Genomic DNA, 12,338 nt, shown 5'->3' with positions numbered 1-12,338 from the left:
TCCCCTTCCTCCTATTACCCCAACTTTTTAATTTTTTTAATACTTACGTTTCTGCCGCATCCATCACTGCTGCTGTCCTCCAACGTGCTCGTCTACCTGTCACGAGGAACTGTTCCGTGTGACTCCGCCCCTTGAGCGGCACGTTACATCGTCAATCGGCAGAGTCACACAGAACAGGACACTAGGCGGCACTGTGCAGGCACGCTGGCCGCTTAATGATTTTAAAGCTGCCAGCGGGTCTAACCGCCGCTTTAAGACTCGCAGCCACATCGGCTGCAATGGGTCTCGGTGTGCCGGCCACTTCGGCCGGCCCACCGCGGATGCTGCGGGCATTAAAGACGGCCACTTAAATGGGCGGCAATTGCATCCTGCCCAGCCTGTCTCCGCGTCTATTTAAAAAAAAAAAAAAAAACGTCCTCCAACGCAGGTCCTAGCCGCAGGTCCTAGCCGCTAAACAGCTTGAGGGGGGGGGAAAAAAAAAAAAGGCAGTTAAGACAGGTCAGGCACAGGGCAAGGTAAACCGGGATCCAAGGGGGCAACCAAGGTAAATAGATAATCCAAAAGGATCTGGAATTATACTGCTTTTGGGGCAAGTGCAACAGGGAGAAAACATATCCAAACGGGGGTTAAAAAAACCAAAAACCTCTGCAGTCCTATTAATTTGACACAAGAGAGCTACTACTGCCTCTTTTTGTCTCAATTACTCATATTTCTTTTGATTGTAAGCTCAAGAGCAAGGCCCACATAAACTCACCATTCCTGCCAGTACCATAAGGTAAGCTCACAGGCAGGGTGCTCACCTCCTGATGTGTCTGAATGTACCGTATTTGCTTGATTAAAAGACGACCCTGATTATAAGAAGACCCCCCAAAATCTGAATATTAATTTAGGAAAAAAAGAAAAAGCCTGAATATAAGATATAAAAAAGTTTAACTAGTAAATATTAATTCATGTAAACTATTTTTTCATATTTAATAAAAGCTATGATTGAGAAAAATATTTTTTTTTTGCTTTTATTTCCTTTTATTTGCCAACCTCCCCCCCAGTTATGCCCCCAGGCTTGCCACACTGCCTCTCTGATATGCATTATACCCCCCTATATGCCACTCTGCCTCCTGGTATGCCTTATACCTTCCTATATGCTACTCTGCCTCCCTAGTATGCCTTATACCCTCCTATATGCCACTCTGTGTATCCACACACGTGATATATAGTTTTTTTCAGGACAATCATTATTTTGATCATATCATCTTATTTACTATAAAGAACACACACTATGAAGAAACACCTTTTATGAATTTTATTTGAAAAACATTTTACTCACCTACAAAAGGAAGTAAAAAAAACTAGCTAAATATATTCTAGTATTTGTCCTGAGTTTAGAAATACCCAATGTTTTTATGCCCCCCCTTAAATGCCTTATACCCCTATATGCAACTCTGCCCCCCAGATATACCTTATTCCTCCCTATTTACCAGTCTGTCCCCCTACTTACCAATGAATCCCTAAACTTGCTCCCCGTGCTCCAGACTCCCTGGTGTCAAGTGGGGGCAGCCGGTGGACGTCTGCACAATGCGTGCAGACAAACTCCGCTGTTGCCGGGACTTCTATGACTGAGCACCGGAAGGTCATGTGAAGCCGTGCTCCATCAGAGAAGCCCTGGCGGAAGTGTTTGGTAGCAGCGGAGGTTATCTGCCCGCATCGCAGATGTTCACCAGCTGCAAGAGAGTAGGAACCAGGTCTATAGGAGCGCTGCGGGGAATCCTCCTCTCTGACAGCTGGTAAACGTCTGCAGGATGCGCACAGATAACCTCCGCTGCTGGTACTGCCACCGAGACTTCTATGATGGAGCACTGGAAGGTCATGTGACGCCAGAATAGAATTCCCGGCCGTAGCAGAGGATGTCTGCGCGCATCGTGCAGACGTCCACCGGCTGCCAGAGAAGAGGATCCAGGTCCCCTGCAGTGCTGCGGGGATCTGGATCTTAGTCTTATAGACAGATCTCTATAAGACTACTTTGAATATAAGATGAGGGGTATTTTTCAGAGCAAATACAGTAATTATTGCTCTAGCTATAGTTTTTTTTTCTTTATAAGTTATGTGGCGCACTCCCTGTGAAACAATTGTTGCCATTGTTAAAGAAATTATATAATTCTGGCATTTCGCCTGTATACTATAAGACTTTTTGTTTTTGCTGAGAACAAGAATTATGCTTTTTTGCTTGCATTAGCACAGAGAACCTCAATTAACCAACTGTTCTACAAGACAAGGAGACTTACTCAACATATTCAAATTTGTATCTGCTGACTTTGTGAATTGGGCGTTAACATGTTCAGACTATAAAAAGCCAGTTTAATCTTAAAGGTAGCACGCTCAGTTTACATGAAAGTGTACTGACGTTGTATGTCACTTTATTGTAATCTTCTTTTGAATCAATAATTCTCTCAATTTGGATCAGCTGTTTCACCAGTCAGCGATATTGTGGGGGTCTAACCCCACTCTGTATAAATGCATGGAAAGCCCTACTATTAATAAGCAGCAAATCAGTGGCAAGAATTGCCAGACTACAGAGGTCTGCATATTATTAAATACATTGGGCTGTGCGTTTGAAGTTGTGTGAAGTTGCAGCGATACAAGAGCTCCATTTTTTTTTAAAATCAAAAAATGAATAAAGGAGAAGGTTACAGAAACGAAGTTTACAGATTTAAAGATACCATGGTTAAGGTAATGGAGGTATCCCAAATGTCAGTATTTTTCACCAACAGTGCAAACATGATTTTTTTTTTCCCAGTAATTAGGTTAACCCCTTCCCTTTGGGGGAACTAAATGGCCACACATTTGGTACGTGTGCATTTTTCTAATTGGAAATTAGATGTGTGGCCATCCTCCCCCCCCCCGTGTTAATTGGGACATTGTTGAACCCGGCCAATCCAGTTTACCCCATCAAATCATACATTTTTTTTAAAAGTAGACACCCCATGGGCATTTAATATGCCAGTATTTTAACTCTTACCATGCGAGAATTGTGTCAAGCTAATATGCTAATTTTAGGACTTGCTCACAAAAATATATTTTTTATATTTATATATTTTATTTTTTTTTGCCTTTTTTTTTTGAAAAAGAATTAACATTTTTTTTCAACTTGAAGGTTCCCCTGATAGGTGACATCAGTGGGAAATTATTTTTACATTTTGCAGTTTTTTTACTATTTTTTTCTAATTGTTATTAATTTTATTTAATTTTTTAATTTATTTTTACTAATCACACTGATTAGAAAGCTGGGCTCCATTGACTTGCATGGTTGAATGCAGTACCTGTATTCAACCTGCAAGTGGAGCCAGAGTTCTCTAGAGGGTCTGGCAACAACCTAGCAAACTTTTTCATCTTTATTGTTCACAGCGGTCACAGCCCATCCAGAGGTAAGTGTTTGGTGTCGCTGGATGCCTCCTGATCGAGGCATTCCAGCGACACCATCGTTGATCGCCTCCTAAACGCTTTTAAAACGGATGTTGACGCCCCGGGGAGGGGCCAGAGATGGCCCCTTAGTGCCGATCGTGGCGTTGTTGAATGCCTCGAGGTCATGAAGCGAAGTAGATCGCTTTCTGCACCCGTTTAAAGGCGTGCCGGTCCTGGCACGTCAATTGTCGTAAACGACATGTTTTTCCCGTGACGTGCCCCGATCGGCAATTGTCATCAAGGGGTTAAACCACTATAACAAAAACATTGCACGCTCTACTTTAAAAGGACATCAAATGCTAAAAGGAACAGCCCCTGTTCAGATGGATTTTAGGCTATGAATCAAGGACTGATTAAGATCCTAGTCTTACTTCAGGAAAATAAATGTGCAGATGGGCCGAGTGGTTCTTACCTGCCTTCAAATTCAGCTTCTATAAAATATATGCAAGTCTGCAGCAACAGGCCGCTAGATTAAGTATAACACACATGCTTAGTTTTGTAAATTGCATGCGATTCAACATCCTTGTCTAATAAAAATACCCCCACCAAAAAACTAAAACGTTGTGTTAGAAAGTCCTTTATTTCATTGTCAGTCCTTCAGAAGATAATTATCAAATGCTATGACAGGTATACTTTCTTCCAAAAAGGGAAAAAAGGCATTTAAATTCAATTGCAATACACATTTTTCAACATTTAAACATAAAAATCACAGCTATATTTTCAACTGACAAGTTTAGAACAAAAAAGGAAATCTTAAAAAAATGGTGCATGTTTTTAAAATGAATTTTACCAAATATTAAGATGCCTACTTTATAGATGTTTCTCCGTTGGAACTCACTTCCAAACTGACTAGGTGAATGGCGTTCTTGGAAGTTTTGCTAAGATTTGACCTGCAGTGGCTAAAGCCTAGTAAAAAGTAAACATGATCTTGTGTTTATTTGATCAAATGCCATTCGTTTTTATTCACTGTCAAACTTGATAGAGTTCACAGAAGTGGAAATTGAACCACCACAGTAACTTCCACGCTTTTTCTTTGTTTTCTCATGACGAAAAGATTTTCCTTTTGTGTATTTTAAGACATTGTTGGCTCTTTCGCCCCAATCTCCAGTAGCTCCCTTCTGCAACAAAAAAACCAAAACATTTAAACAAACAAAAATATCCACAAAAGTACCGTATTTGCTCAATTATAAGACGACCTCCCAAAATGTGAATATTAACTTGGGAAAAAAAGAAAGGGTATGAATATAAGACTACCCTATAAGAAAAGTTTTCTAGTACATATTAGTTCACATGTAAACTATTTTCTCATATTTAATAAAAACTATGATTTTTATTTCCTTTTATTTGCTACTCTGCCCCTATTTATGCACATATTCCCCCCCTTATATCCCCCTATATACCACTCTGCCTCCCTGATATGCCTTTTAAACCCCTATATGCCACTGTGCCTCCAGAAACCCATTATACCCCACCCCACCGACTTACCAGTGCATCCATAGGCTTGTCCCCCGTGACTCCCCAGCGTCTAATGGGGGCAGCCGGTGAAGGTCTGTGCGATGCGGAACTTCCTCCGGGGCTTCTATGACGGAGCTGCAGCATCACATGACCTTCGGGCTTCTATGGTGCCGCACCGAAGGTCATGTGATGCTGCAGCTCCGTCATAGAAGCCCCGGAGGAAGTGCCAGCAGCAGCAGTTTGTCTATCCCACAAAAGTATTTTTTTTATACTTATGGCTTAACAGGTTTCGGGGCTGTGAACGGGGGCAGGAGGGTTATACCTTTTGAATGTTGTGTTAGGGCAATGGGATGTAATGGTTTCTTTATCATCTTTTTATAATATTTTTATTTTATTGTATTTTAAATTGCACTGTTATTAGTGAAGTATGGTTAGAGGTCCTCTTAGGGACCTCTTGAACATGTTAATACCAGTGATGTCGCAATTACATCACTTAGCTCGCTTTATTATTTATTGTATTTTAGTGTTTTTTTAATTAAGAAAAATCTAACTTTTATTTCGTTTTGTTTTTCAGCTTGTGAGAAGAGTGAGAAACATGGTTTCTCACTCTCCTCCCTGCAATCCCTCTGCACCAATCACATTGCTCTTCATGCAAGTCCCCATAGGCTTGCCTAGAGATCAGTGCCTCATCGGAGCGATCCTGTCCTCTGATGACCTTCCGGGGGACGTCATCAGCTATGCGATTGGACATTTAAAACTAACAGTTTTAGCCGTGTAGCCGCAGGGATGTGTCCCTGACACTGCAATAAGGTCAGAAGGGTACGTCCATAAGGGTTTCTTGAGATGCGTTTTATTGACTTATCAATACGTCCATAGGGGACTTTTGTCAAATAGATTTATTTGTTCTTTGGAAATTCCCAGTTTATAAAATTATTCAGAATTCTAACACTTACTCTTAGCCTGAAGATGCTCTACATACAGAGTAATGCAATACATAAAGCTTGCCGAGCCCTATATATTTGGTTGCTTGTTAATTATAACCATAAATTTGTTAATGATCCCAAGTTGATTTGGGACTCTCATTGGAGCACCAGGAAAGCATGTTAAATCATTGTAAAAAAAATAAAAATAAAAAAAAATTACCTTTGCCTCAAAAGAGTTATTAGCCACACGGGGATCAACTTCTATTTCCTCTTCTCTTACCCTGCGAAACGGAGTGGGCTTATCAACTTCCTGCATCACATCCAAAAACAAAAATGTATTTTCTTATAACATTTTAAATGTAAAATAAAGTTTTTGTAAACAGTTTAATAAACTCAATATTAAGCTCACGTATACTCAAATTATAAGCGATACTGTGAACTTCATGGAGTCTTTAGTTGAAGATAACCAATATTGACCGAACACAGAAAAATACCGTATTTGCTCCATTATAAGACGACCCCCCAAAATCTGATTTAGGAAAAAAAAACAAAAAAAACCTGAATATAGGACGGCCCTATAGGAAAAAAGTTTACCAGTAAATGTTAATTCATGTAAACTATGTAAACTTTTTTTTTTAATAAAAGCTATGATTGAGAAAAATATTTTGTTTTTATTTCCTTTTTTGTTCCAACCTGCCGCCCCAGTAATGCACATCTGCCCCAGAAATGCCTTATACCCCCTATATGCCACTGTGCCCCATGATATGCCTTTTAACCCTCTAAATGCCACTGTGCCCCATGATATGCCTTTGGGAGGTATAAGGCATTTCTGGAGGCAGAGTGGCGTATAGAGGGTTAAAAAGGCATTTCTGGAGGCAGAGTGGCATTAAGGGGGTTAAAAGGCATTTCATAGAGCACTCACTCTGCCTACAGAAATGCCTTATGCCCCCCATTTAACACCCCCCCCCAACTTACCGGTGCTTCTGACTCCCCGGTGTGTTGTCCAGGCAGCGGGTAGACGTCTACGTGATTCGCGTAGGCAACTTCAGCTGCAGCCAGAAGGAGGTGCGGTTAGCAACGGGGGTTGTCTGCGTCCATCGCGCAGACCTTCCCCGACTGTCAGAGAGAATTCTGATCTCTGACACCGGTGCAGGGAACTCTGATCTCTGACAGTCTGGGAAGATGGACGCAGACAACCCCCGCTGCTAACCGCACCTTCCTTCTGGCTGCGAATCACATAGACATCTACACGCTGCCTCGGCTACAAGTCCGGGGAGTCAGAAGCACCGGTAAGTTTTGGGGGGGGCACAAGACAGGAAGATCCAGGTCCCCTGCAGCGCTGCGGGGGATCTGGATCTTAGTCTCATAGTCAGACCTATTTGAGGTCTGATTACAAGACGACCCCGATTATAACACAAGGGGTATTTTTCAGCCAATTTGCTCTGAAAAAACCTTGTCTTATAATCGAGGAAATACGGTATGTAATCTACAGTAAATAAGAACACCTCTTAAGTCCTGAAAGTTTATGTAACTTTACATTTTTTTATGTATTGGCCCAGCAAAAGGTATTACTGTCAACTAAAGATTTAATATTCTCTTGGTCTAATACAGTTAATTTTTATTTGCCTCCTTCATGTAACTTCTGCTTATTCGAAACATCTCATTCAAATACATTTGAAGAACCTATTCACCATTTCATTTAGCAATTTGGAGAATTGGAGTACTGAACTATTAAGTAAACCTAATAGATATAGTTTAAGTGGTCATCTTTGCATTACTTCCTCTAGCATTTTAAGCTAGTTGAATATTCACAGTTCATGCTGCCATACTTGTGGATGTGCCCTCACCTTCTTGTTAACCTTGGGAAAGGTGTTAGGGGTTTTAGCTTTGAGTTTCTTGTTCTGAGGTGTTAGTCCTTCAAGTTGTGGTTCTTCTGTGGTCTCTGATCTTTTCCTCTTAGCTGGAGTACCTATAATAGGCATATTATATACATGACACAGCTGTCTTAGCTTACTCAGATGGTCCAAATAACACCAGCTCAAAGGAGTTTTTGAATGTAAAAGTAAACAAGAGCTTTGATAAGGAGGTTGATCATCAAGTTCTGAAGGATCATCGTTACTTCCAAGTTTAACTATTTGTAAGAGTACAGTCAACCACTCTGTCCATGGAAAAAACTGAAGGGAAACCAGAGCACACGTTAAATAGTCTGAAGCACTTAGTTTTTCTGGCAAATAGTTTTAAAGTTAATGTTATATGAATCTTGATATAAAAGCATTTTAATATTGGACGTAACAGAGAGACGCAAGCAAAAGGTAAATGTGCCTAATGACAAATCACACGTTTCCAAAAATATCTAAGGTGTCACTAATTGGCTGCTTGGCTGCTTCAAGAAGCCAAAAGTAGAGAAACTCATTCTGCATTTTTTCCTCTCCCCCTCTCTACAGGTAAAGAATGCTTGTTAAAGTATTTACAACATACTATAATAATTATTCACAACAACACTAAAATGGTCCCTTTAAACATCTTGGGAGGAAAAGGATGACAGGTGTAACCTGCATAGGTATACAGTACAGTCAATATACAGAGGAAAACTTATACATATAATAAATAAAAACACAAACTGGAAATGAAATACCCTAGGTGTCAAATCTGTGATAATAAATGACATCTTACCAATTACTTTGTCATCTTCCTCATTAGAAGAGCTTTCTTCTGAACTCTCCTTTGCTTTATTGATTTTGGGGGCGGAAACACTTTTCTTTGCAGGTGTTTGATCCTCTGAACTTTTGCAGTCTTCCTTAGCAGCTAAAAATTTGGCAGCTAGCTTTTTAGCTGGTTTCTTCTCATCCTCTGAACTATTTTCAGAGCTGCTACTGTCATCCTTCTTAGGAGGCACTGGCTTCGCCTGTTTTGGTGGTTTCTTGGATTTTTCTTCATTGCTAGAACTATCAGAAGAGGAACTACTACTGGCCTTTGCTTCATTCACAGTTACAGGTTTCTTGGCAGCTGGTGATTTTACAGCATTTAGCTTGCCTTTCTTTTTGTCCCCATTTGAGCTGCTTTCTGTTTTCTTGGTTGGTCCTAATTTTGCTGCTGTTTTGATACTTGTTTTAGTGTTGTCTTCTGAACTGTCAGAATCTAGAAACAATTACAAGGTCAGTTAGAAGGAAATAAAATACAAAAGCTTAAGTTTGTCCCACTGATTACACACTGGAGCTCTTAGAACAGTGTTACTTTTTCATTGCCTGGCTCTTTGTAGCCATGCTCTTGGTTACAGGCTTACATAGGTTACATAGATGTGGGAAAGGCTGAACTTGATGGATGCATGTCTTTTCTCAGCCTGTTAATTGCTGTTGATACAAAAGAAAGCACCCCCCCCCCCAATTTTAAGCAAAAAACATTTATTGGATGGGAATACATGCTGCCAGGAGATGAGCAAGGAAGTTTTGGTCAGGACAGGCTCATTGCTATGGAAACATCTCACACGTGTCTGACTTCGGACAGGCTTAATGTCTTCCAGAAGGGGCCAACTGAGCCACCTCAACACATTTAAAAAAATGCAGCCCCCTTTTCTGCCAACTGGATGATGGAAATTCTGCCAGTCTCCCCACCATCGACGTGAACTTTAAGGTCAGGATTAACTGAAATGGAAGCCGTTAAGCTGCCAAACCTATCTAGTCCTTCAAGTGACCTCAGGCATGGCCACCTGTCTCCCCTACCTTTCTCGGGGCACAGTAGACCAATAAGAGCCAGCAGCCTTCCAAGGGTGCTTAGAAGGACCAAAACCTATTCCTTACTTGGGGAGTGGTGACATATATAGGTTTTCTCCTGCCCTACCCGAGGTGGGAGGCCTCTTTTCTATGTTATGGAGGTCAGGAATGGCAAAGGAAAAAAGTATATTTTGTAAAACCTTAATCAGGTACTTTTCCAATGGGGTCTATCAACTTTTTCTTAGTATACTGTTGCTGCCCTGCAAAAGGTAGTATATGTACAACCAAGTAACCAATGTCTTTGTGTCTTTGAAAACTAGACACCCCAGGGTATTTTAACTTTTTGCATGAACACATTTTACCACCAGCATTTTTTCAAAGTTTGCAGTAGTATTTATTGTGTGTATTTTTCCCCACACACCTACTACCTTGTATGAATTTACAGCTCTTGGTATATGCCGCTGTCACACGACACCCCAATATGTGTTTAGCAACATCTCCTGAGTACAGTGATACCCCACATGCATGGGTTTGTTGTTTTTTTGGGGGGGGGGACTAAAAGGCCACATTTGGGGCGTGTGCATTTTTCTAATTGGAAATTAGATGTGTGGCCATCATTCCCCCGTGTTAATTGGGACATTGTTGGGCCAATTCAATTTACCCCATCAAATCATGATTTTTTTTTTTAAAAGTAGACACCCCATGGGCATTTTAACTCTTTCCATGCGAGAATATAGACGACTTTTTAACCCATGAAAATCTTCTTAAAAGTCGGGGATCGTTTTATAAGCCGGGTACTGAAACTTACCGAGCCGGAGAATCACTATTCCCCACGAAGCGCCTAAAACCGTAGCGTATCTCTAGGGGAGGGCTGCGACGAGGTAGGTGCAAGATCGTGATCTCCCCAACTAGCCCAACATTAGGGAGCTCGAGGTCTGGCACTTCAGACCTCGGCTTCCGTGCTCCCTAATCCCTATGTGCCGGCTATTGATGCCGAGCGTGGGGATGACGTCATATCCCGGCGCTCGGCATCAATTGCCGGCGCGTAGTAATGAGGGAGCAGTAAAGCAGAGGCCTGAAATGACAGACCTCACGCTCCCACAACTGGATGGAAGATAGAAGATGAGAAAGCTAAGAGATGGGGAGAAAGGGGTGTAAGTGTATATATGTGTGTTTGTAAGGTCAGTGTAGGTGTGGTCAGGTGTGTGTGTAAGAGCAGTGTGTGTGTGTGTGTGTGTGTGTGCGCGCGTGTGTGTGTGTGTGTAAAGGCAGGGGTGTGTGGTGAGGGCAGTGTATAAATGTGTATGTATGGACAGGCGTATGTTAGCGTGTGTGTGTGGGTAGTGTATGTCTATACGTGTGTGTGTGTGTGTGTGTGTGTGTGTGGACAGGCATATGTTAGGGAGAGCTGACCCACCCAATCCAAGCAGGCTTTGTATACAACAACCAGCCAATCATCGGTGAGGTACATCGCTTGCCGTGATTGGCTGGTTGTTGTATACTGGGTAGAGGGGTAGTCTTATACGGCAAGTATAGGCCAAACTAAATTTTAACTGGAAAAGTTGGGGGTCGTCTTATACGCCAAAAAATACGGTATATATTTTTTTGCCTTTTTTTTCTCCTTCATTTTTTTGGAACCTGAAGGTTCCGCTGACATCAGTGGGAAATATTTACATTGTACTGTTTTTTTTTTTGTTTTTTTTAACAGGACAGCCACCATCTTGCGGTTGGCAAAAATCACTCGCAGTGGCGGTTGTAACAGCTCTCTGGAGCAGTCACAGCCCGTCCTGGGGTAAGTGTTTGGTGTCGCTGAATGCCTCCTGATCGAGGCATTTCAGCAATACCATTGAAGTTTAGGAGGTGATCGTTTATCGCCTCCTAAACACTTTTAAAACGGGCATCCGCCGCCATACAATGTATGGCGGATGCTGACGCCCTGAGGAGGGGCCAGACACGGTCCCTAGTGCCGATCACGGTGTTGCTGAATGCCTTTTAAAGTTTAAAGTCATGACGGCCCTGGCACGTCAATTGCCGCTAACCCTTCGTTTTCGGGTGATGTGCCCGGACCGTCAATTGTCATTAAGGGGTTAAAGAACCAGAGTAATGTAATGAGAAAACAAGACTCCAATTTCAGACAATATACATACATGTCACCGGAACAAATTTTCTTGCTTAATTATTAAAAGTAACTGTAGCTACAAATAGTGTCACACTCACCAGAACTGTCAGAAGAGCTGTCATCTTTTTTGGCTGGTGTAGTTTTTAGAGCTGGTTTACCAGGTGTCTTTCCTGGCATTTTTGGGGCTGCATTCGTGTTTGGTATCTTTGGGGTTGCTTTTGCTGCAGTCTGCTCATCACTACTAGAGTCTAAATGTAAAATAACCAGTTTATACACAAGAAGATGGTACACCCCTACAAAATGCCCAATTCGAGTGTGTGTGTGTGATATATATAGTTAACAGCAACCTAACCATTAGGTTCCTCAAAAAGACCCACACTAGTATTCTATTCCTATACCTGAGCTGCTAGAAGAACTGGATTCTCTCTTTCCTTTAGCTGGCTTTGCTGCTGTGGCTTTATTTCCAGGCTTATGAGTAGCAGCTCCAGAGGGTGGCCCGGCAGACGTTTTCTTGTCTTCCTCATCACTGCTAGAGTCTAAATTAAATGAAGAAAGTGCTAGTATAAGAGGATAGTGGGGCGACAAGCGTGCTCTCAAAACCCACTGCCCCACACAAGATATCTTGATATATTATATAAGTAAATGGGGCTGATGAGCTTTGCTCACCTCAAAACT

The 12,338-nt window shown here is 41.7% G+C and overlaps 1 protein-coding gene across 3 annotated transcripts in view; it reads right to left on the bottom strand.

The window, feature by feature from the left end:
- Positions 1-4,017: 4,017 nt before the first annotated feature.
- Positions 4,018-12,338, bottom strand: part of NOLC1 (nucleolar and coiled-body phosphoprotein 1) — a 43,889-nt gene continuing 35,568 nt past the window's right edge. For 2 of the 3 annotated variants that reach the window (XM_053450931.1, XM_053450932.1), the window contains 6 exons: positions 12,062-12,199; positions 11,762-11,911; positions 8,508-8,972; positions 7,682-7,803; positions 6,055-6,144; positions 4,018-4,574 (listed from right to left, as the gene is read on the bottom strand). In XM_053450931.1, coding sequence (XP_053306906.1) covers positions 4,416-4,574; positions 6,055-6,144; positions 7,682-7,803; positions 8,508-8,972; positions 11,762-11,911; positions 12,062-12,199 — 1,124 coding nt within the window. In that variant the 3' untranslated portion in view covers positions 4,018-4,415. The remainder of the gene's footprint in view (positions 4,575-6,054; positions 6,145-7,681; positions 7,804-8,507; positions 8,973-11,761; positions 11,912-12,061; positions 12,200-12,338) is intronic. The other variant, XM_053450933.1, reaches the window with a different exon arrangement.

This window comes from Spea bombifrons, chromosome 11 (genome assembly GCF_027358695.1).
Source record: "Spea bombifrons isolate aSpeBom1 chromosome 11, aSpeBom1.2.pri, whole genome shotgun sequence".
In the NCBI taxonomy this organism is placed as follows: Eukaryota; Metazoa; Chordata; class Amphibia; order Anura; family Pelobatidae; genus Spea; species Spea bombifrons.
This window is presented reverse-complemented; position numbering and strand designations above follow the sequence as displayed.